Source organism: Cydia pomonella, chromosome 13, assembly GCF_033807575.1.
Source record: "Cydia pomonella isolate Wapato2018A chromosome 13, ilCydPomo1, whole genome shotgun sequence".
In the NCBI taxonomy this organism is placed as follows: Eukaryota; Metazoa; Arthropoda; class Insecta; order Lepidoptera; family Tortricidae; genus Cydia; species Cydia pomonella.
In genome coordinates this window covers 6111432-6137300 of record NC_084715.1, presented here as the reverse complement: position 1 = coordinate 6137300, position 25869 = coordinate 6111432, and the positions used below count along the sequence as shown (strand labels likewise).

At 36.8% G+C, this 25869-nt stretch overlaps 1 protein-coding gene across 3 annotated transcripts in view; it reads left to right on the top strand.

Annotated features, from left to right (window-relative positions):
* Positions 1 to 25869, top strand: part of LOC133524039 (uncharacterized) — a 74612-nt gene that overhangs the window by 37353 nt on the left and 11390 nt on the right. For 2 of the 3 annotated variants that reach the window (XM_061859813.1, XM_061859814.1), the window contains exons 2-3: positions 3242 to 3325; positions 20138 to 20227. In XM_061859813.1, coding sequence (XP_061715797.1) covers positions 3242 to 3325; positions 20138 to 20227 — 174 coding nt within the window. The remainder of the gene's footprint in view (positions 1 to 3241; positions 3326 to 20137; positions 20228 to 25869) is intronic. The other variant, XM_061859815.1, reaches the window with a different exon arrangement.

Sequence of the window (25869 nt, the reverse complement as noted above, 5' to 3'; positions counted from 1 at the left end):
TTCATAAATAATATGGAATTTAACATGAACATTCAAGTAACATACATATATGTCTGCTGTTAGTTTTCGTTGCTAGAAATTGTACTACGAAAATAATCATTTAACCATGCCGTTTTAAATGTGAGCGTAACTTAACGGTTCTTTGGCAGCGCGGCGGTTCCATGAGATTCTTGATTCCGCAGCATGCTCGGCCGAATGTTACCTTACCATACAAACGGAGTTTCGTTCTCGTTTTACTAAGTGTTGAATTGAAAAGGCTGTAGCCGTGTTTCTATCAAATGTTCTAGTTAGTTCATTTTCAGATACTCCTTGTAGGCAAAGCTTTGTTCGCAAAAGAAGAACCATGTACTTGCCAGTTTTCGTAATATGGCGGTTTGTTTTTTTTTTTCACTTTTTAATTATTTTCTTGAATTTGGTTTTTGCGATTTATTTGATTTTTTGGTAGACTACTACATATTAAAACTCATCGCCACAAAAAATATTGTCTGAAACTTTGGCTAATTTTGCATAGAAACACGGCTACAGCCTTTGCAAATACAATGAGATGAGGTATATCTATGCCTGTAATTAGTTATATAGCTCCAGCAAACAAAAGAAATAGAGCAAAAACAAGTTTTGTATGTAAACATAAATTCGCTAATTTTGCTAATTCAATGTCCTCCGGTAGTTGCAAGAAGCGCGTAGTCTGTAAATTTTTTATTTCAATATAATTTGGTACGTCGTATTCCGAATATGGTCCCTCTTGAAACAGAGAGGCTTACGTTAGCTCGAACTAATCCGATATCATTTTTATACGTCATATGCATGCTACTGAAAGTAGCTCACTTGAAGTAGATGGTGAAGTGAGCTTGCTAACTTGGCTTTATATAAGTATCTTTGTTTCTTAGTTCTGTAGTTCATGTAAGAAAATTACGCGGTAATTCAGGGAAGTTTTGTACAGAATTTGGAAACATTCTATTCTTTGGTCCCACGAGCAACATAAATGAACAAATTACTTTGGGTTTTCATTTAGCTTTGAAACAGCAACAATAATCTTAACTTTATAAATTAACAGAGAAAAACAGAAATTTGACTTGACATGTCAAACTTTCCCTAGAAACATGACGGTGCCACCACAGAGATAATATCTAAATAAAGCTACAGAGACGAGGGTGCGTGGACAAGATACCAATCGTTAACGCTCCGTAGCGTAGTCATCTCACTCTACCATATTAGTGTGACAGTGACAGTTGCGTTTCGTTACACGGAGCGTAAACGTTTGGTTCGTTGGCTACGCACCCAGAGGGCCTAGCCAAGATGACAATCGTACATCGACAAACGCCAAAAGAAAACTAAAAGTGTATCGGAATGACAGAATGCGACAAGTGATTATTTCCATACATTGTTTAAGTTTTTAAAAAAAATAGAAAAAATGTTATGTTCGAAAAACGACCTTCCTAACCCATACTCCAATAGTTTATTCTATTTACTAGCATTTACGTAATTTTTACATATAAATATACATGTAATATTTACTTAGACTTTGAAAAAATTAAATTTTGCGACTCCATGGATTCTAGAACCACCACCAAAAGTCCTAAGCCTAATAAATAGCTTTCTTTGGCCGCCTTCCTCAATGAGGTCAATCAAAAAGTTCAAATGTCGTTCTAGTTATGTGGGTGCCAGAGGAAACTTCAATATAACCAACAATGTAAGATTAGCCTTGACATATTTCTCGTGTGGCGTGCGTTGGTATTCGAACTTACTTGTGGCAACTCTCAACTGAGCAATTGGACCCAACGAGTAAATGAATTTTCATTTCTCACTGTGTTAAAGTAGGTCACTGTTTATTTAAGAAGCGGGTTGAAAGACTTGAAAGTAATACAGTTAATTAAGAGTTAAAATCACACCCTTATTTACATTTTCAACAAGGGTAGAAACCTATTATACGGGATTTACATACCATCCATATGGGGTAGTTTGGCAAGATTGAAACAATTTTCATGTAACTGACATTTGACGTTCATTTCCTTTAAATTAGTTGGGATTGTTCTTAATATGCTATAAAAAAAAAGAACTACTTTCGTGTTAAAAAAGCGATCAATATATTTCGGAGGCGCCACCTGATATCCGCGAGAGAGCAACGATGCCACAATGCCGGTCCTAACAATAGGATTCCTGAATACATCATAGAGAGCTTATAATCTGTGTACTTACAAAAAAGACTTTTTATATATTGGAATATAATATTATTAGCATTGATTCCAGTCATTAAACTAAAGCTGGATACCGAGGCGCAGATATTGAAGAAGTTACCGCTACCATAAAAGATTCATGGCCAATATGTAATTTAATCACTAACTTTAAGCTACCAAATTGAATTGCCGATTCTCCTAATTTCGTGGTTTTTCAAAGCAAAATTAACTTCAAGGCATTTTTATTATATCGGAGTATATAAATTCATTTATGTCTGAGTAAATTTGCAAGAGTATTACTTACTTAGGAGCTTTTCAAAGAAAGGAAACAAGATTCTTGTTTTTAATAGGTCCTTCCTTTATAAAACTATACCACATGTAACTTTGAATCTAAACATGCTAATGAATGTTAAATAAATAAGGTATCAGCAGAAGAATAAAGAATGCAAGCTGAATAATGAAAGCTGGCGTGAATTCGCTAATGATTGAACAAAATGGCGGACTGTTGGAGACCAAGACTCATTTTGTGTCATCACTTACGTAAGTAGTAAGTAAGAAGAATTAAGATGAATTATTACATAAAATAATAATTGCAAAAAAGGCAGTGAATGAATGAATGAGTGAATTTGCTCGTATTAAACGAGGTACCTTTTGTAAAATGTTAATTTGCCTGTTCAACTTATCGGTACAAAAAAAATGACATTAATTAATTACTGTCATCGTGTTGTCATCCGTCAACTCTTTGGCCTATACCTACGAGTATACCTCTACAAACTAGGCTAAAAAAACGTTAAGCATTATTTTCTCAAATATGCGTAAGAGTATTACATTACATTCGTGATCCCGCAAAATATCTTGTTGCGCACGTCTAAACAAGACGTAATTACAAATAATACACCTTAGTACAAGCATTTCCTACCTTGAGCGTAAAACACGCGTCGCCGCGCCGTACATTGAACGTTTAGGTTTTATGTCCACGCATTTTTGAGAAAAGTTCGATCGGGATAGGAAGCCAGCAATTCCCGATGCCCAGGCCTTTGTAGTAATGGATTATTATTTCATTGCAGATGATAATCATTGGGAACGAAGAAAATCAGCTTTACGGACGAGGCGACATGGACAGCACAAAGCTAGAAGACGGAGACAAATCGGTTAGTAAATACTATTTTTTTTTTATACTACGTCGGTGGCAAACAAGCATACGGCCCGCCTGATGGTAAGCAGCGTCCGTAGCCTGTATACGCCTGCAAGTCCAGAGGAGTTACATGCGCGTTGCCGACCCTTAACCCCCCCTCGTTGAGCTCTGGCAACCTTACTCACCGGCAGGAACACAACACTATTCCCATATTTCACTATAGTAGTTGTCTTTATTGTACAAAAACACATAATAAAAGTAACTTAAAATTAGGAAAAGTTATGTACAAAGGCGGACTTATGACTTTAAGGGATCTCTTCCAGTTAACCTTTGAGTAGATGAGAGACTTCACTTTGTCCTTTGTCATAAGATTTTTTCATGCGACAGTCAGCGTCAAATACTTAGTAGCAGTCAATGTGGCCAAATAATTCGGTACACCATACTAAATATATGGTGTATCGAACTATTTGGCTACTTTGGTTGCTACAAAGTATTTGACGCTAACTGGACAAGCTTTTTGAAAATTTGGAGTTCCCAACATCAAAGTCATTATTTCCAGGGCTTTTATTAGAAAACGACAAAGTTAAAATATTTCTAATGTGAGCACTTACTCAAAAACGTTACGTTATATTGCTTTTAAGGAGCTTACCCAAAAATAAAACATTTACGTAGATGAATGCCGCAAAGGTATTACATTTTAATATCAGTTACGGATTTCTGCCCATGCGATAGCGCATTGCCCGCGCTTATTGGTAAGGCTGCACCTGCAGTCAGCTTGACCAGACGCCGTTCGAAGCTGCCAGCGACGGCAGCCGACAGCTAGCCGTCTGCTACCAACAACGTAGTGTAGTGTGTGATCTGGCTTACCCGCCACACGCGACGTCCACTTGAGTCGGACGAAGTTACCACCCGCCGCGGATAGCGACCGGCATTCAAATATAGCAGGCGGCGGGTGGACGCCGCGGCGTCTATTTAAAATAATGGAGCTATATCATCGGCGAAACGAAAGTCTGTTCACTGGTTCGGTCACCTGCTCAGAATAGGAGAGGATCGGGCTGTCAAGAGGGCGTTCTTGGGACGACCGACTGGTAGCCGTCCGGTGGGTCGGCCCAGGTATCGCTGGGAAGACAGTGTGGCGGCGGATCTGCTTCAGCTTCGCGTCAGTAACTTGCCAGTTACTGACGCGAAGCTGAAGAAGACGCAAGCTAGAACTGGAAGTTGCGCAGGATCGGGACAGGTGGCACGCTCTCGTTTCGGAGGCCAAGATTCTTTTTGGGTCAGTGAGCCAAAATAGTTAGTTAGTTTAGTTTGTTATATACCAAAGATGAGGTAGGTACTTGTGAGTCTAGTGCAATCGAATACTGTTTGTATGATACGCAGCAGTCATCGTCGCGGACGGCGTGTGGTCAAGCAGACCAGGCGCACGCAGCGGGCTGCGTATCAGCGGCCTGTCTTTATGTCACAACACGCTTTCCGATGCGGGTGGGGTTCAAGGTAGACCGTAGCCTAATCTTTGCGAGTCTTATCAAGGTCGTTTCATAACAATAGCAAAACGAATAACTTGTAAAATATTAATACCTCTCCCAGTACGTGCAAAATAATTATCAGATCGCTCCAAATGAAATTTTCCATGATTCTGTAGTGTGCTACTGTTGGGCAACCGCCCCTTTCGCTCGATAGGAAATCCAAATTGGTTCGACGTTACATATAGACCGATGTATTTTACGGTCTAGATATACACAAAAGAATAATTTAAACCATTCAGAATAATCACGCACGGGACAACTTCGATATGGATTTCCGAAACGAAACCACCCTTAGCGCATATGCCATCAGGGTTCAAATTAACTTGGCATTTACAGTTGGACAACATTGAACGCTATGTGGGTCCGTAACGAAGTTGGGTTAAGTTGAAGGTAACTTGAACAAGCAGCATGAATGCTGCATTGCAAGTTTCAGACCATGCACAAGAATGGAGAACTCGCGAGTATAAATCAAATACTAGCGACCAGCCCTATTACATACCTAAAGATTTCCTTTTTCTAGAATCACTCTATTACTCGTAATATGTGAAAACCGCATGAAATCCGTCCAATATTCGTTTTTGAGATTATCGCAAATACGGAAAGACGCGGCGGGGGACTTTGTTTTATAAGGTGTATACATTAATATTTCTTCATAGACAAAGGAACACTACGGTGGAAATTTAGCAAAACAATGTGCCTGTATTACTTATCAAAATAGTTTATTAATACAGTGAAACTTATAATTAAAACAAGGTTAAGTAAACTTATTCTAGTTAAACACCGCTAAATGTTAATGTTTCAAGTTATACCTATAGAAATTGCCCGTGACACCTGCACTAGGCTATGCCTGTCTCGCAGGATGGCAAAAAATAACAAATTGCATGCTACACTACAGTTTACTACAAAGTATACGACATTTTTTTGTCTTCTATTATTAACAATAAAAAATAAAATTAAAATTAAAAATAAGTGCAAATCAATTACAGATAACTAAGGCATGGAATATGGAGGTACTAAAGGAGTGAGTATGAGTACTTATTTGAGGAAGAGTAGTAAGAGTACGTGTATGTGTGTGTGTGTGTGTGTGTGTGCATGTGTGTGTGTGTGAGACGACTTATTCTATGCCACATTTTTTCTACTGAAGTCGATGGCACTGTGTAGTTCGGTCATCCACGATGACGCGCAGATTAGTCAAATCTAACCGTTAATAATATGACAATACAAGTCAAGGCACACGTCTTCGTGAATGACACAATCTATACGTGTACAGCCCCGTACACCTTGGTTGTCAAGCCCTCTCCTTTGATATTAAATATGTTTTTACTTAAGCAGTTATTGACAAATTAGTTGCTGGCCGCGCTGGTGGCCTAGCAGTAAGAGTGTACGACTTTCAATCCGAAGGTCGTGGGTTCAAACCCCGGCTCGTATCAATGAGTTTTTCGGAACTTATGTACGAAATATCATTCGATATTTACCAGTCGCTTTTCGGTGAAGGAAAACATCGTAAGGAAACCGGACTAATCCCAATAAGGCTTAGTTTACCCTCTGGGTTGAAAGGTCAGATGGCAGTCGCTTTCGTAAAAACTAATGCCTACGCCAATTCTGGGGATTAGTTGTCAAGCAGAGCCCAGGCCCGCCACCAGACGCTAGGCAGGTTAAGCCGTGGCAAAACGCGGGACAACGCGAGGAAGAAAGAAGTTATTGACAAATTAGGAATAATGTAAACTTTGCAAAGTAATGTCTACCTACATAAAAATAATTATGAGAAAGATAACCTATAAGCGTACCTATTGGATTGAATAAGTACAGTCGCAGACTACAATTAATGATCCATTTCGGGTTCAAACTAATGGTTGGCAATACTAATGGTATGAAATATTCAATGTAAAGTAATCCCTAAATGGCTCAACATTTAAAGTCCGTGACTGTACTTCAAATACACGCCCAACTGATAATACAGGCCATAACAACTGCCCAAATTGAAATGGTACATTGGTAAATCAGTAGGTGTATGTACCTAATTAGGGCTTGTGCACAACGCGAGGTTAGCCAGGAACCTCACCAAATATCACAAAGCCCCCCCCCCCCCCTACTTTGTGATATTTGGTCAAAAAATTTGCCGAAAAAGCCTCGCGTGATTTGTGCACAAGCTCTTATTTATTGGTTTAAAGAAAAACCAAAAAAATATGTTACTCAAAAAGATCGAAGAAATCCTTCATAATTGTACGGTCAAGCTCACAAACATCGTTACAGGCCAACGTTGCAAATATATGTTTGCGCGACCTTATTGACAATGTCAAAAGAGGCGTGGAAATATGATAGTGGTTTCGGTCGAATACCGAATATTCGGCCTCTGTCTCGGCCGCGATAACATGCGAACATTTTCAGTCGTATTAATTATGAAAACTGTTGGCCAATAAAGCACAACTCTTACGAATTCAATTCTGTTGCTCAGAAACAAATAATATGAGTCAATCAAGTCAGACCCATGACAAAAATAAAATTATTGGCAATCAACAAATGCTTAAAACAAAGGATATTCGTATTTAACAACTGTCCAAGAATACATATTAAATGTTAAATATAGTGGTTTTCGGTTATTTTTATTTTAGGTAGGTAAAACAGATATTCGGTATTCGGCCAAATAGTAGCCTCCATTCGGCCGCATACCGTATATTCGGAATAGTGGCCGAATAGGCCGAATACTGAATAGTTTCCGAATAATCGTGGCATCTCTAGTAAGCTTTAGAACATAGGCTTTGTATACTCGACTGTACCCGCATCACTTCAATATTTTATTTCAAGCACAAACTCTTCAGCAGCAGCTTTCATTGTTAAGCTGCCAAAACTTAGCACATTTTTCAGCGCACGTGCTTAGGAATGCTGAAAGTTTTCGGCTTTAAATTTCACTTTTCAGGGAATGCAGAAGTTACAAAGAATTTTAATATTTTCATTTGGGACTAAGATTTACTTACTTTTTAAGAATGTAATTCAAAAATTATATTATTTCAAACCAGATTCTTTATGTAAAATACCTACGATATTTTTGCAAAGTCATTGATTTGGAATTACATCTCTTACGAGTGTAAAGTAAATGTACTAATATTAACGGCCCGATTCGAAGAATAAGATACGATAACGATATGTTCTGGTTTAGATAAGTTCTCATTAAGATATCATTTGTATATCGTATAATTGACAGACGCAGCTCGATTCGGGCAACCAATGTCACTTTGACGTTAGAATTATCGTAGATAGATCTTATTGGGATCACAGAGGAATCGAAATAAACGTCAATTTTGAGATGTCGTTTAATTATCGATCTTTTAAAGATCTTTCTAAAATCTTAAACGTGTCTTAATCATTCTTCGAATCGGGCCGAAAGTTGATTACTCCTTTCACAATGTATCAGGCCGCGGACTGGACGCAAGCGGCGCGCGTCAAATCAAGACCGTCGATACATTTGGTCGAGCGCAATGTATTAATGGCCTTGATTTGCCGCTATAACTGCGCTGCGCGCCGCTTATGTCCAGTCTACGGCCTAATGCGCGTATACGTTACAAATTGGGAAATATCGCAGTACCGATAAATTAAAACCCCCTCTATATATTTTGTGATGTAAGAGATTATATGATGTTCCTAAATTACACTCCAGTATTTGTTATAGGTTCTCTAAAAAAAATATGGTCATGATAAACCTTTTTCATTTTAGATGGTTTCCGCTTTTGCTAATAAAACAAAAACGACAGGGAAAAATTTGACATGTAAATATATAGGTTGGCTCAAAACTCAAAAACTAAAAGAACTCAAACATGTATTCAGTAAATGTGCCCTTGTGGCATTTACTGAATACATGTTTGAGTTCTTTAACATATCAATTTACATTTTAAAAATGTTAAATGAAATTGCAAATGTCGATTAAATTAAATATTACAAGAATAGTAGAAAAATAGGAATCGACAGCTTCAGAAAAAATATAATCTATAAAAATCGTACGTTTCCGCCTAAACCTCGAACCCAGACTGACAGTGACTGTTGGCAGGGCTATAATTAATGTCTACCCGCACCACAGATGTTATTGTGTGATGTGAAAAGAATATCAGAAAAATCATAATGGGCGACGCGTAATCGAGGGTTCCGTACCTTCATACAATACAAAAATAAGAAAACAAACACTTAATAAGAAAACAAAGATTATTAAAAAAAACATTAATGGCTCAACTGATATTCAAAACAATTTTCGTGGAAATTATTGATTAAGCTTTATTTTCTGATTTTGTTTTTAATATTTTTTGCAAGCCCAGTGCCGAATGGCATAATAAAATACAAGCTTATACTTTTATTAATTTTACATGCAAATTCACTAATAGCAAAGAGAATTGATTGCAATAGAGAAGTAAAGTCTAGGAAAAAAATGCGCCCCTTAGTTTGACATCCAAAACAGATGGCGTTGTACTGCCGGAGTACTGTCCGGAGCCGTACAGCACCATCTAGGTGCTTAGACTGTTAAATTCCAATTACGTCCTAGACGTCACACGTAACGTAACACATCTACATAATTGCAATCAATTAAGTATTTGCCTATATATACCTTATAGCTCGCATACGAATGAGCAACTTATGAACGAAGTACGTAAATATTTGCGATGTTTGCCCAGGTACATCGACAATACTCAGGAAACAAAATAGCTGGCGCGATATCTGTTCCATTATTTAATCTATGACCATATAAACACTGTGACAGAAATCAATCTATATCTATTACTTCGCGATTCTGGTCGCAAAAAGGTTTTTTTAAATTAGGAACGTGCCATTTTCTGAACAGTTCATCCATCTCACCGTCCGAGATAAAAAGCAAATTGTTTGAGTTTTTGTCTTTACTTTAATGTTTAAACTTTGTTACGCCCACAAAATATCCTAATTAAATAAACCTAAAATAAATCATTAAAAAAATGCACAAATATAGTAAGATGCGTTGAAAGTTAAAAACAGGGGTAAGTTGAAAAATGCCTCAATAATTCCGAATTGCGTGTAATATTTTTACTGCTAGCGACATTGTTCCAGTTGTCACAGGTTCAGAAAACGGATTAAAAAAAGTTGTAGCGCTTTTTTGGACCACAATACGGCTGCCTTAAATTTAATTAGGAATATTGAGGTCTTTGATGATGGCCTGTATCAATTCGAATCCTGAGTTTTTGACTTTCGCTCTATAGAAAAAAAATGACGAACATACGCTTAAAATGCCCTGAAAGTTTTTTAATAAATTATGTACAAAAGTTAAAAAAAGAAAGTTCTGAAAATTGGCAATATTTATTTATCTAAACGTACAATAAAATTTAAAAACATGGTTTAAATTGGAAAACCCACTCCATTTCGTTCACCCTTATGCTCAATGAGAGTGAGAGAACATGATTTTATTGCACCGAAAGTAGGTAGTTGTGTCCCGTTGCCTTTTAGTCAATCCCCACTTAAAATGCAAAGTCGTGTGCTACGGGCAAATTGGCACTGATGATATTACCGTCATCTACTCGATCATTTTCGATCTTAACCCGTCTTCTAAAACTTCTATCAGAAAAAAATGTATTTTAATTGTTGGTTATTTCGAGGAGTACAGCCTACAGTTAAATTTATTGATCCTGTTACAAGCCACACCCGGTATAATGCCGGCAGTAGTTTTTTCTCTAGCTCTTTACATTACAATGTCCAAAGACAAATTTGCCGATGGCCTAATTATTATAATTAGGCCATGGATGGACAAATTTGTCATGTCCCAGTGGACCACTATCAATTAGTTTGGCCATGTGTCAAGCAAGAAATGCACAAATACACAGTAGGGCTTCAAACTGCAATAAAAACAAGTTTTTTCAAAACAATCACTGTAAAAAAAACCCCGGTCCACACACAATAAACTCATCAAAACAACGTTTTTAATGGTATTTATATAACTAGCCCCTCACGTTCAATTGGACTTCGCAGATGCGAATTGCAACCATTTAAGTATAAATTAAGTAGGTATAGGTACCTAAAATTACTGTACAGAAGGAGTATAATTCTTAGTAACATACACTCTGGCTCCACGTGATGTTTCACTTTGTTAACGTTTTTATAGTATTGCCGTAAAACATGTTAACAATTCGTTAAATACGCTCCGGCGCCACGTGATGTTTCACTTTGTGAACGTTATTATAGTATTGCCGTGAAACAACACTTTAACAATTCGGTCAACTTAGTACCCAAGGGAAATCTAATTCAATTTCATGAATGGAAAAACCTTTAAACAAAATAACGTCAGCTCGGTTTTCCCATGATACCAAAAGTTTTATTAACTGGTGACATCATATGACCCTTTATTTATTTATTTAAACATTGTTTTACGATCAAAGAACAAACATGTATACGAATAGGTAGCAAATTTATCGTCCTAAGGTAATCTGTAGGTACACGAAAAATATAGTAAAAGTACTTATTATCGATCTTTATAGATTATATTTTTTCTGAAGCTGTCGATTCCTTTTTTCTACTCTTCTTCTAATATTTAATTTAATCGACATTTGTAATTGCATTTAACATTTTTAAGTGTAAATTGTTTCTTAGTGTTTTTAGGGTTCCGTAGCCAAATGGCATAAAACGGAACCCTTATAGTTTCGCCATGTCCGTCTGTCTGTCTGTCTGTCTGTCTGTCTGTCTGTCTGTCTGTCTGTCTGTCCGAGGCTTTGCTCCGTGGTCGTTAGTGCTAGAAAGCTGAAATTTGGCATGGATATATAAATCAATAAAGCCGACAAAGTCGTACAATAAAATCTAAAAATTTAATTTTTTTTAGGGTACCTCCCCTACACGTAAAGTGGGGGTGAATTTTTTTTTTCGCTTCAACCCTAGAGTGTGGGGTATCGTTGGAAAGGTCTTTCAAAACTAATAGGGGTTTTCAAGAAACATTTTTTGATAAAGTGAATATATTCGGAGATAATCGCTCCGGAAGAAAAAAAAAATGTGTCCCCCCCCCTCTAACTTTTGAACCATAGGTCCAAAAAATATGAAAAAAATCGTGGAAGTAGAGCTTAAGAAAGACATTAAATGAAAACTATAGCGGACATGATCAGTTTAGCTGTTTTTGAGTTATCGCAAAAAGTTTTCCCTTCATAGTAAAAAGACTTACTTTAATTAGGTACTGATTATGCAAATTTGCCTATTTGTTTAACTCGGGTGAAAGGTACCGTTTCATCCCTTGGTTAACAATTTACTATACTTTAAGCTCCAGTTTAGCTTATTGTGACGGAAGAGTAACTACGGAACCCTACACTGAGCGTGGCCCGACATGCTCTTGGCCGGTTATTTACTTTAACATTGACATACCTAAGGTACTTATTAATACTGCATGACTACCTAAGGTACTTATTAATATTAATAATTATGATTATGTATTTACAAACAGCAATATAATATATAAATAACTGATCATACTTACCCATAGGTACTTATTTCCGAATAACGAGTGACATAATGGATTTTTCACCACACCCACTGGTAAAGGCTCTCTTGGTACTTCAAAAACTGATGAGAAAGTTGCATTTTATGCACATGTGTAGCAAAGTAATAATAGCAAATTTTGAGCTGTTTCCTTGTGTTGGCTAGTAGACTTGACTTTTAAATGATGATTTTGAATGATAAGTATTTAATACCATTAATTTTGAATTGATTTGGTTTAATTTTGTTTGATATTTTACAGTTAGTATGTATTTCCGTAAGTTGGTGTGGTGAAAATTTTTGTGTTCCACTCGGTGGCAAAGTTTGTTTAACCCCCGTGCCTTGAAATCCTTGCAACCTTCAAGATTCCATTTTCAAACCACTCGCTACGCTGGTGGTTCAATTTTGAAATCTTTCGCTTACTCGAATATCAGTATTGGCCCTAGGGTTTAAACAACAACTTTGCCCCCTTGTAAAACAAATAACTATTTTAGTACCTATACGTACTCGTCCGCAATACTTAGATATTTTCTTTGTATGTCTACGCTATGCATTTATTGATTTTACCAATTGCATTGGCCTAAAAACTATAATGCAGCTGGTCTACTTCTACTACTAACTACAATGCAGCTGATCTACTTCAAAGCGGTTTGTTTAACTGATTTCAGTAAAACATTCATCTAGCGCGGTAGTTTCTGCGATTGATCGGCACTTGAATTGTTAATTTACAGCAACGAGAATTAGAAATAGGGGTGGATTTTCAAAGAGAATTTTGTAGGTACAGTAAATTTACTGCTAGCTTTCAACACATGATTAAAACTTTTAGAACGCCATTTCACATTGATCCTTATTCTTTCACTGGTATGTGTTAAATATCAAAAAGTGGCGCCATCTAATAGATCAAAGGCCAAATGTATGGCGGTATCGTTTCGAGCGATGGCGCCATAAGCTTTAGCCGATGCCCGGTAAGATGCCGCCACTTCTTTTTTATATTTAACAAATTTAACACATACTAGTGAAAGAACAAGGATCAAAGTCAAATGGCGTTCTAAAAGTTTAAATCATGTGTCGAAAAATGGCAGTACATTTACGCGGCATATTTATAGTTTTCTTTGACGATATACCTCTATTTCAAATTCTCTTTGTTTACAGGTATCTTTTTTCGAATGTAAAACGAACAAATTGTCTGTCATTGTTCCTAAATCTGTACTTTCATTCTAATATTATAAAAGCAAAAGTAACCCTTTCACTTTTCCTCCTGTTTGTTATCTTTTCATTCACTTTGCGCTTCCCTGCTGTACTGAACTGAAATTACATACAGTCAGTGGGACATAATATCCACCACTAACAGCAGACATTATGTTCCGCATATATTTGCCAACCCCAATAATATATTTAAAAAACAATACTCAATAATCTTTGAACTTTTTTTTTTTATAAAGTCTTTATTTACAATAACAATATACATAATGGATATATACAGATGATTACTATAAATAGCTTATATCTAAAAAAGGCCCTTGAGCCATTGTACCAAGGAAGCTGGCGGCATTTTCTCGTTGTATCGCAATACTGATACGTTGTGCGAGGAAGCCGTCAGCTCTTTGAACTTAATATAGTTAAAATTGAAATAGAAAATGTATACTTCTTTTTTGCCCACCCTGCAGTTTAATCATAACACATCCATATTTCTATTATTTGTAAATTAGAATAAAACACTACTTAACAAATAACGACGTACCAGCGAACACCTAAATGCTTAAGTGTATACTTAGTATTTGTCTAAATAGAATATTGGCGCAACCATCCTTTGGCCCGAGCCACCATTTCAGTACAAGTTGCTAAGCGCTGTACCCTTTTCGCAGAAGGTTAATCTTAACGATGCCATAGCTCGTGCCAAACCGGTTTTTGCCTCGGGCTTTCCACGGTATTGGGGGCTTTTTGGGCCTCTTTGCAAATAACGAGCTTGCATTTGCTACGTTTATTTAGTTTAATAAAGGAGGCTATAGTTAAGAATTAGGAAAATTTCAACTAAATGTTCACCACACCAGCTCAGAAAGGCTCAGGCTGTCTTTGTATTTCATAAATGGATAAGAAAGTTGCATTTCATCCATATGTGAGGTAAAGGAATCTGATAGTGGCCTAGCAGTAAGAGCATGCGACTTTCAATTTGGAGGTCGCGGATTCAAACCCCGGTTCGAGTTTTTCGGAACTTATGTACGAAATATCATTTGATATTTACCAGTCGCTTTTCTATGACGCCATCGCTCGAAAAGATGCCGCCTAACCTTTGGCCTATGCTCTAGTAGATGGCACTACTTTTTGATATTTAATAAATGTAACACGTATCAGTGAAAAAATGAGGATCAAAGTCAAATGGCGATCTGAACGTTTTAATCTTGTGTCGAAAGATGGCAGTAAATTTACTGTGGATAGATAGATAGATATATAAAGCGTTTATTTGTTTGCTGCAAATACACACAATTTAAAAACACATAGGCAAACAGAGAAATACATAATTAACAAAGTACACAATCAATTAAAACAAAATACAGAATCTTATAAATATTATAAACAAACAGGAATAGTGGAATAGTAATAGTTACAAAGTGTGCATTGCAGCAACAACAAAAGGGTGCCGACTCAGCTATACGCTTCACTCTTTCGAGCAAAGCACTGGTATTCTGTCGGAACCCAGATCACGTGGTGAGTGTGATGTAAAAGTGTGGATGAAGTGGTAATAAAATACTAAATATGATCAGATTTTAAAAGTGATAATTGTTTCTAAATTAAATAAATAAATGAAATAGTACCGAGAAATAATATACAATGTTTATTTAGACAATTCACCTCTATTTCAAATTCCTCTTTGATTTTATAATCTTTCGAAAGGAGTAAACTCCAGTCGTGCGTCGAAGCTGACACACACACTCACACATATTTTATTTTAATTATAACTTTTCGCTAGTTAGCAGAAGTTAAATGATGTCACCGATCATCATTAGTAAATTGAATTATGGACTAAGAGCGCGTAAAATAGATTTTCATACCTAGTCAACTTTACTTTGAAGTTATTATAAAAATGAACGTTATTTTAATTTTCGTCGCAACAGACATCTGGCAACTCTCTCTTAAGTGATTTAATTTCTTAAACGGCGTCGTTTAAAACTTGTACTAAGTAAAAGTTCACAATCTTTAGCCCAGCCTACGAAAAAAGTATAAGGTACAACAATTATATAATCAGGCACTTGTATTTTTATTATATATGTTTTATCTAACCAGGCGCATTTGTTAGTAAAAGGTAAAGTAGATTTCTAGTAGGAAGCTGACAAAAAATAATTTCTCTTTAACCCTGATTGATTAAATAACTTATCGTAAAGAAAACTTATCGTACAAATGGCGGACTGAATGCCGAAAGGCAACGCATTCTCTAACCTAACCTAACATATAGGTTAAGGAAAATCAGTAATTAGAAATACAAGTAGCAGTTTTACACTCTCTATACCTCCTATTGGTCTGGCTACTTACAAATTGTTTTGTACTAGTTCCCTGTGTATAATGTATAAAAATCTTTAGCACCTTGTACCGGACAAATGGCCATCGGGCCAATATAGCAAGTATGCAGACATTAAAAGTACATACTAACACTACATTATCCCATACATTTTATTCATGAGAAAATAAGTAAGGTCTGGCGGCTCTGGGATCTTGCTCTATATGGTCGATAGTCACATCATGTAATTTATATATTCGCATTTAATGAATCCAATATCTGGGAGACCGAGATTTGCTGCAAAGCGTAATAACAAAATATACAATATACGGGAGAAGAGGAATAAGTAATTATCGATTGAAAATTGATATTCGCACATAAAATATATAATATGGAATTATGCCACTGCAAAATACTATTACCTAATGACGTTATTTTTAAACGCGTTACTGGTATGAATTAACTATGAATTGTTTGTCTTTATCTGTCATTTTGACTTATGTATTTGTAAGAAAGGGATAAAACATAATTTAACTAAATCAAGCCCGTAAAGTTTTATGTATAAGGGGGTAAGTATAAAAAATCTTCTTCTTTCTGATCAGAATACGATACCGAGATATAATACGCTGTGATTTTCACTGGCCGGGTAATTTTATTAGAAATAAATAAAACTTAATTTGCTAAAGGCGTGCTGCGAACTAGTATGGATTTTCAACATTATATGAAATTCATAAATAAATATTAGATTACCAAAACGAGAGCACAAAATCCAGCTACTAATTAATATAAAATCCAAACCTTTCCGAGCATAACTAACGAGGTTATATTGTTACAAAATCAACCCGTTTCCAAACCTGCTATGGTTTAACACTCTGGCGTAGATTACCGCATATAAGATAGAGCATAAAACACAAACCTACAATGGCACTTAGGTGGCTTAAGCTTAATGATGATTGGAGTGTGCAAAAGGGAAGCCATCATCAATTAGGGGAGACCAAGGAGATTGAAACAAATTATACTTTTTCAGTAACAACTCTGTTGTATTAGAAGCCAGATTTAAGAAATCTGTATCATCTGATAGCAAATTTCATAACCATTTACCATTTAGAACAGAAACACCATAATGTACTGAGAACTCTTTAAAGACATTTGTTTTGTGCAACTCTCCTAATACCGAGACAACTCGAAACAGGTACTGAGGTAAGTTGACAAACATCTATAATTAACTAATTTAAACAATAAATAGCAAACTAATGTCATTGAAACATTTTCACCGGTAACCGCTGCTCAATTTACAATATTTCATCATTTAGCTGATTATAATTTTTAAAATATAGATTGCGGCAGCGCAACCTAAAAATATGCTGTCCCGAACCTGTGCCACTTCCTGCCAGTTATCGGCTTTAAGTTGGCACAGATCTGCCTAGTACACTGTCGCTCCAGCGGTATCTGGGCCAACCCACATTAGTGCCTGAAGCATTACGAAATACACATATTCTTCAATAAACTTCAAATTGGTATGATAATGAAAGTGCTAAAATAAAATTGAAAAATATGATTTCAACAGTCTAGTATGAACAGACTCTTACAAACTCAAACAAAAAATAGACAAGGTGAGTTGCAATAGGATGTTTCAACTTACCTCACTCTTCTATTTTACACTTCTTTGCACATTTAATGTACAAAACATGGACTTAAAAACGTTGATAAGTCCAAATATATGATAAATAGCACTACTAGAATGCAATCCAAACATATTAAAAAAAATGCCAAAACTGATAAAGAAAATACGTTGAAAAATCTTTTAGTAATATTTAGTCTCTAACCACTGTAAATCTGGTTACCACTGCTCATCAGAATGATAACCACTGCTCATCAGAGGTCTAAACTGTGTACGATAAGTTGGTTTGAATGGAATATAAGCCATTTTTTTTTTTAATATAATTCTAGCGTCTATAGTTTTTTTATATTTATGCTGGGCGTCATTTCTATTTTCTAAACGACTCATAGAGGGTTTATGATACATTGTCTGTAGATAAATATCATTGAATATAATCCTTCCCCACTTCTCATAACTTTTTCTATTTGTAGATACAGTTTTTATAGCCAATAAAGTTTAAGCAGGTATATCAAGTAAATGACGTGAGTAGCATCCGCAGGTTTAATAGTCGTAATTAGTCTACATAGGCTGCTAATAGGGGGCGTAAAAGCGATAAAACAGCCGTATTTTCCTTTTTTATATGACTCTCTTCTTTTTAGTTATAAAACCCCATGCTATCATTAGTGATACGAGAAATACTCACTGTCAAATACCTAACTAATGCTTTCCGTAGACCCCTGACGGGCGTCACTTTCATCCTCACAGCCGATTAGCATAAGCGCGACAATAAATGGTAAGCGCAGCTTGCATCACATGCTCTATCTCGTAGGAGTAATCTATGTACTCAAGCTTAATCTAATTAATATTAGCCTCTGAGCTCGGAGGTGAAATTTGACTTTCAGTTAGTTACAAACACTGTCTCGGAACAAGGTAAGAAACTGCAATATCAGGTATACTCGTATCTCAAGAACACAAGTCTAGAATTATGCTTACGCTTAAAGTTAATTTAAGTGTGAAGGGAGGGTGGGAAGGAAGGGATATGAACATTTCGTGAGTGCGAAAGAGGCAGACTACTAATGAAAATACATGACCACTTTCGAGCTTAATAAGCGGCCGGCTTGAATGTACAGTCGGCAGCAAAAGTACCGGATCAAACAAGGTTTTAAAAGTATGTACCATTCTGTAACAGCTTAACAAAATGTGATGGTTATATATGTAGAACAATTAACACTGTATAGTGTATAGGATATACTTTTGAACGTAAATTTGAGAGATTTATCTATATTTGGAAAAGTTATTCGGAATATCAGATACTTTTGGCGCGTTTCATGCGCTAATATTGATGCTGACTGTACAACACGCAAAGTTAGCGGACTAGAAAATACGAAAAGCTGCATTTAGATAAAACGGTGGGTGTTTATATCGTAAAATATACAGTAGCGGCAAATAATCTGTCAAAATTATTCAGATACATTTTCATGTTTTTGGTAATTTCCCAAAAATGGCTGTAAAGATTACGATGAAATTTACAATATAGAGACGTATGAAACATAGGATAGGTACATTTTAAAAATAATGGCGAAACTCCGATCGGAATAGAACAAACCTCGAAATTTCTGGAACAGTCCTGAAATTTGGCAGGTATGTAAATTAAAGGCCCCTTTTTCATGTCCACACCATTTGACATTTGGGGACTTCGACGAATCGCAGCCATCTTGGCGAATGTGTACCATCCTGGCGAAATTCGCATTTTACTCTAAATTTACGTTATCAAGGAAAAATGGTGTAAGACAACATTAAAGCTTATTAAATTCTACACAAATAAAGTCCTAGATATTTTTGCGGAAAATACATCTTTTTATAGAAAATACTTGCTGAATCTAGGTTTAGCGCTTATACACTTCCAGGGGACATTCTCTTAATAGGAAACTCGGAGGGATATGAATTCCACTTATGTATATACATTTGATCATGATCTACCCCGATATCAACATTTTATTCGACTGCACCTTCACCAGAAAGTAGGGTTATGGGCTTAAGTACTGATGATTCAGAACACTCTGTAGCTTAGGATAATGCCCGGTTTTTTTTAAATGACATATTGGTAGATTCCTCTTGCCTTTCACAACCTGTTTACACTTGTGTTATTAAAGAAAAATAGTACAGCCGCCTTGAGAGGACACCGAATATTAAATCGTATTTTTCTTCTAACGCCTAAATTATTGAGCGGATTTGAATAAAAGAGACATCAGTAGATCCATAATTAGTACACAAGTGCTATGCAATACAAATTTACTAAGAGAAAAAATGTTTAGGGCTAAATATTGTGATTGCAAAAATAGATTTTAAGTCTTAAATGGGGTTCAAACAATAGTGGCAGTAATCAAATTTGACACATACAATCTGTTAATGTTAATGTTCCTTAAAATTTGGGCTTTAGGGACCACGAGGATCAGGCGCCCTCGTGAGAAGTTAGCACAAGCTACGTTAGCACAATGGGGATTGGGTATTTGAAAATATTCAAAGCGAATCTTACCAACAATAAAACCTAGATGGATCGTAGCACAATCGGAGCTCGTAGCAGATAGAACAAACCTCGAAATCTCTGGGACAGTCCTGAAATTTGGTACGTATGTAAATTAAAGGCTTGCTTATTTTCACGAATGTCAATTACAGGTATTAGCGCGCACGCAGCCCGTGTGCTCTGGCCTTTAATATAAGCTAATAACCTGCATTTTTTGTTGACAGAACCCATCTCGTCCGCCACAGACGCGGACGTCACAGACTCCGCACTGGCGCAGCCGTCGCGCATCTCCGCCGGTGAGAGCGGTACTTTAGGTAGCTGCTCACATACACGATGTTGTAATTTTCTAGATTAGCACGAATTAAAACCATCACACACTGCGTTTTTGTAACGATAAATTCGTTTTTAGGGTTCCGTACCCAAAGGGTAAAACGGGAGCCTATTACTAAGACTCCGCTGTCCATCCGTCTGTCTGTCTGTCCGTCTGTCACAACTGTATCTCATGAACCGTGACGGCTAGACGGTTGAAACTTTCACAGATGGTGTATTTCTGTTGCCGCTATAACAACAAATACTAAAAAGTTACTCGGTGGGCAAGTCCGATTCGCACTGGTCCGGTTTTTATTCTAATGTATTTGCAAACAAATTAATTGCAGCGCCTAAAGGATGACTCACGCTAGACCAGGGCCGGGCTGGAGCTTCCTACACGTCATTTTGTATGACGGCTGATCGGTGATCACGTGCTACCCATAGAAAATGAAGCGCTGAAAGTTCCGGCCCGGCCCCGGCCCGGTCTAGCGGGAGTCAGTAATAGTGCAAAGTCGAACGGACCAAATCACAGTACAAATCGCCACACCAATGAGGTGGATGGGTCAAATAAAGAAGGCCTTTGATGTATCTTTACACCAATGCACCAGTAGGCCTAGCCAACATGACAATCGTTAGTAGAAAACGAAAATCAGAACTTTAATAATGTATGGAAATAGTCATGTTGGCAACAATGAAGAAACGTCACTGACTGCAGCTTCCGGTGGCGCTATGGCGCGTAAGCGGTGGTTCCGGCCGACAGAGGGCGCCACTTCGTCGAATAAAACCGGCCTGCTCGGCGGTGCGCGACTTCTTGCGGGGTTGGCACTCGACACGAGAACATCGTCTATACTGGAATTACTATTGTATCACGTGATTTAAAAAGCATAATTGTAATTAATATATTGTTAAATAAAATAACTTTATATATTGGGGTTCCTGGTTTCATTAAGTTATCTACCGGCAGTTTTCATCAGAAGTGTTTATCCACGCGTCATGGGGAAGCATAAGAAGAAAAGTCGTAAACATAAACGCGCTCGATCAGTCAGTAGTTCTAGTACCGTCATAAGTTCTGACAGTGAGAGTGCCCGAACCCCGTCACCTCTGCATCCGAAACGCAAGAAGAGCAGGAAACGAGACCGGTCAAGTAAGACTTTACGCATAAATGGACCCGAAACTGTAAGTCACAACAATTCGATTACTTTGTACAACATTATACCCGAATTTGACCCTCTGAAAGATGACATTAATGCATGGCTTAGAGTGATTCAATCTTACGCAAGCACATTCTCTTGGTCTGACGAGATAACTCGCTATCAAGCTCTGAATAAACTTAAAGGCTCAGCTAAATTATGGTATGACTCGTTGTTACGCACTGATCACCAATGGCCGTCATGGAAATGGTCTGATTGGCATACTAGGTTATCTGTTAGCTTTCAGATTCAAAGGAACATGTTTGAACTTTTGAAGGAAATAATAGAACGAAAACCAGCCGAAAATCAATCTCTGTATGAATTCTATTTCGATCAGAAATGTAAGATCGACCGGTTACGTTTAAACTTTTCGGACCAAGACGTCATTTCAATAGTGCTCGGAAATATAGGCGATGGAAATATAGAATCTAATACGTTTAGTTCGTGTGATCACTTCGCAAGTTATTTACATAGTCGGATATACAAAGCAAAGAAACAAACAAGCGTTTCTCTTCCAAAGGCAAATCACGTTCAGTTACCCGCCGTTAACACGACTAGTAATGCAGGCTTAGCTGTAACGACAGGGCGAGCTGTTTCGTCAGGTTCTGCCGGTTCCGGTTCAAATGACATTAATTCACAGGCGCGTAAAACAATTAAATGTTTCTTGTGCGGCGGAAATCATAAGCGAATGCATTGTAAAACATAAAGTGTGAATTTTGTGGGATAAGAGGACACATTGAATCGACATGTAATCGAAAGAAAAATGTTAAAACGGAACAGAAGTCGGAAAAACCAGAGGTGAAGTTTGTGTCATCTTCAAATTCTCGAAACAAGTTTGTCAAGAAGGTAGTTCTTAACAATGTTTTGGTTCACGATGCATTCATAGATCCGGGAAGTAGCTGTTCGATTATTTCACAATCATTAGCAACGAAACATTGTTTACAGACGGCCGAGTTGCCCTCGCCAGTGACTTTAAATGGATATAAAAAACATTCGTCAAAAATTGTTACCACCATTTTGAAGGCAAATTTAAAACTTGACTCAGTCGAAGTAAACAATGTAGAGTTTTACATAATGGATGATCTGGTAGGTTGTGACATTTTGATTGGACGGAATGTGACGGAACGGCCCGACTTGATGTATTCTCGGATAGGTGAAGTTTTAAAATTTGATTATGTTAAAACGTTGAATGAATTTTGCAATAGTATTGGTGAGACTGAACTTGATGCCGATTCGAACCATGCTGAATTAATGACATTGTTCCGAAAATATAGTGATTGTATCGCTAGGAATGTGAAGGAATTAGGCAAAGCCAATAATCACGAAATGGTAATCAATGTAACAGATCCGCGTCCAATTCAATGTAGGCCTTTTAGATCGTCCCCATCAGATAGGCAGATTATTCGCGATATGGTCGATGAATTATTAGCTAACGATATAGTGCGACATAGTAATTCTCCATATGCAAGTCCCGCACTGTTAGTTAATAAGAAAAATGGAGAAAAGCGACTTTGCATAGATTATCGTGCTCTAAATAAGGTTACAGTAAAAAACAAGTATCCTATGCCTCGGATTGAAGATTTAGTAGATAGGTTACAAGGAAATGAGTGTTTTACCAGTCTCGATTTAAAAAGTGGATACTACCAAATACTAATGAGTTCAGAATCTATACCTAAAAGCGCTATTATTACAGAAGACGGCCACTTCGAATTTTTAAGGCTCCCGTTCGGTTTGGTCAATGGGCCGGCTTGTTTTCAAGAAATGATGAATAAGGTGTTAGGAAATTTAAGATTTGGAAATGTGATTGTTTACCTGGACGATGTATATTTAGTTACCAAAACTGTCGAAGAGAATCTTAAATTACTTGAGGAAGTTCTAGAGATTTTTCGTAAAAACGGATTAACGCTTAATTTAAAAAAATGCCATTTTTTTAAAACACAAATTGAGTTTCTGGGTTACAAAATTAAGCCAAACGTAGTTATGCCTAGTGATGTCAAATTAGAAGCGGTGAAATGCTTTCCAACACCCAAAAATATTCACCAACTTCGTTCATTTTTGGGATTAACAAGTTATTTCCGAAAATTTATTAAGAATTTTGCAATGATATCGTCACCATTGACGAAGTTGCTGAAAAAAGATGCTGTTTGGGATTGGGAAAACATTCATGATCAAGCATTTCTCACTTTAAAAGAGAAATTAATCTCTGGCAATGTTTTGTCCATTTTTGATCCGTCAAAAGAGAAAATTTTGTATACGGATGCTAGTCGAGAGGGCGTAGCTGGCATTCTTATGCAAGTGACCGATGAAGGCGAAAAACCCATCCACTATTATAGTAGGCAAACTTCCGAGGATGAAAAACGTTATCATTCTTTTGAACTTGAACTGCTTGCAATTATTTCGTCATTACAGAAGTTTAGGCTTTACTTACTGGACTCTCCATTCAAAATTATAACGGACTGCAATGCTGTTCGATATGCGCTAACAAAAAAAGATATAATTCCTCGTATCGCGCGATGGGTATTGTTAACTCAAGAATTTGCTTTTGAAATACACCATAGGGAGGGCTCGCGTATGCAGCATGTTGACGCGCTAAGTCGAAATCCGGTACCATCCGGCGAGAGAGACGAATCGGAAGTAGTGCTATCTACTACGGAGGCCGATTGGTTAATGTCTGTGCAATTACAGGATCCGGAGTTAGTTAGAATCAAAGCGATATTAGAATCAGGAGAAGCCGAGGAAAATAGGGACATTTTTAGTAAATATGAATTGCTAGGTAATAAAGTTTACCGAAGAACAACCCGAGGTCGTCGTTGGGTGGTACCAAAAAAATGTATCTGGCAGATTATAAAAAGTAACCACGACGATTTGGGCCATTTTTCGGTGGATAAAACGGTGGAGCGTATCGAATATTTATACTGGTTTCCAAGAGTACGACATACAGTAAAAAAATACATTAAAAACTGTATCAATTGCATTTATTTTAAAATAAAAGGCGGTCCCAAAGAAGGAGAGTTGTATCCTTTACCAAAATATGCTCAACCATTCCATACGCTCCACGTAGACCATTTAGGCCCCTTTGTAAAATCAAAACGCGGTAACAAGTATTTATTAGTCATGGTAGATTCTTTTACCAAATTCGTTTTTATATCTGCAGTAAAAACAACGAATTCAGCTGAAGTAATAACGGAGTTAGATCAAATTTATAAGCATTTTGGAAATCCTAGGCGAATTATAAGTGACGCTGGAACGGCTTTCACTTCTAAAGATTTTACGCAATATTGTACGTCAAAAAATATTCGTCTGCATACAGTCGCAACCGGTATGCCTCGTTCCAATGGTCAGGTTGAAAGATTCAATAAAACTATTCTGGATGCCATGAGAACCTTAGGTGCCAATAACGACGAGGATTGTTGGGATCAGTACGTTACGGCGTTACAACAGGGCTTAAATAGTACAGTTCATAAAACTACGAAAGCTGTTCCAAGCGAAGTGTTCTTTGGGTATCGCTTGAGAACCAATGCAGATAGTATTATAGGATCAGAGCTTGATAACACGGACTTAACGGATGTGACCAGTTTGCGTAAGAATGTGGATGAACACCTAAAAGCCAGTGCAATTAGTCAGAAAAAGAGGTTTGACAATTCGCGAATAAAAGCAAGAAGATATTCAATTGGTGACCTTGTACTTATCAAGATTCAGAGTAAGAATAACGACGGGCAAAGTACAAAATTGATGCCAATTTTTAAAGGGCCATTTCAAATAAAAAGCATACTAGGCAATGATCGATACGAGGTGACGGATCTGCGAGGGTCTGAGCGAATTAATAAAAACTATAAGGGCACGGCAGCAGCCGAAAATATGAAGCCATGGATTAAAATCGATGATTGGGCTTCTGAATAAGTATTTGGAGATTTGTGAGTATTTCGTGTTGGCAAATAATAGATATTAATTATATCCGCTTACATAAACATTTAAATTAACAAGTCCAATAAAAATAAAAATAAAAATAAAAATTCAATATTAATGTCATTTATTATTTGTTGTTACTAAATAATTATTGAATATAAAATTCAAGTTAACTATGTAATTATTTTATTTTCTACATTAATAGGTATTATTTTGAGAATGTTTGCTTTGCGTATGAGACAGTTATGCTATATTTAAGTTTGGAGTGTCCATGATAACACTTAAGTGAAGCGGTCCGCTCTTTAGGTGTGTATGACACTCTAAACATGTATATTCGAGATTAAGCAGCTATGGTCGTGCTACTGGATCAACTCGGTCTCTCAAGTGAAGCATTTGCTCTTTGGGTGCGAGGGTTCGGTGTTCGATATACCGCTAGTTGGCTCATACGCAAAACAAAATATTACACAGGTAACAACCATACATCACTCTTTATTTCAGATAACTAATGTCGTTTTTAACATGCCATAATATGTTTCAGAATCATATTCTTG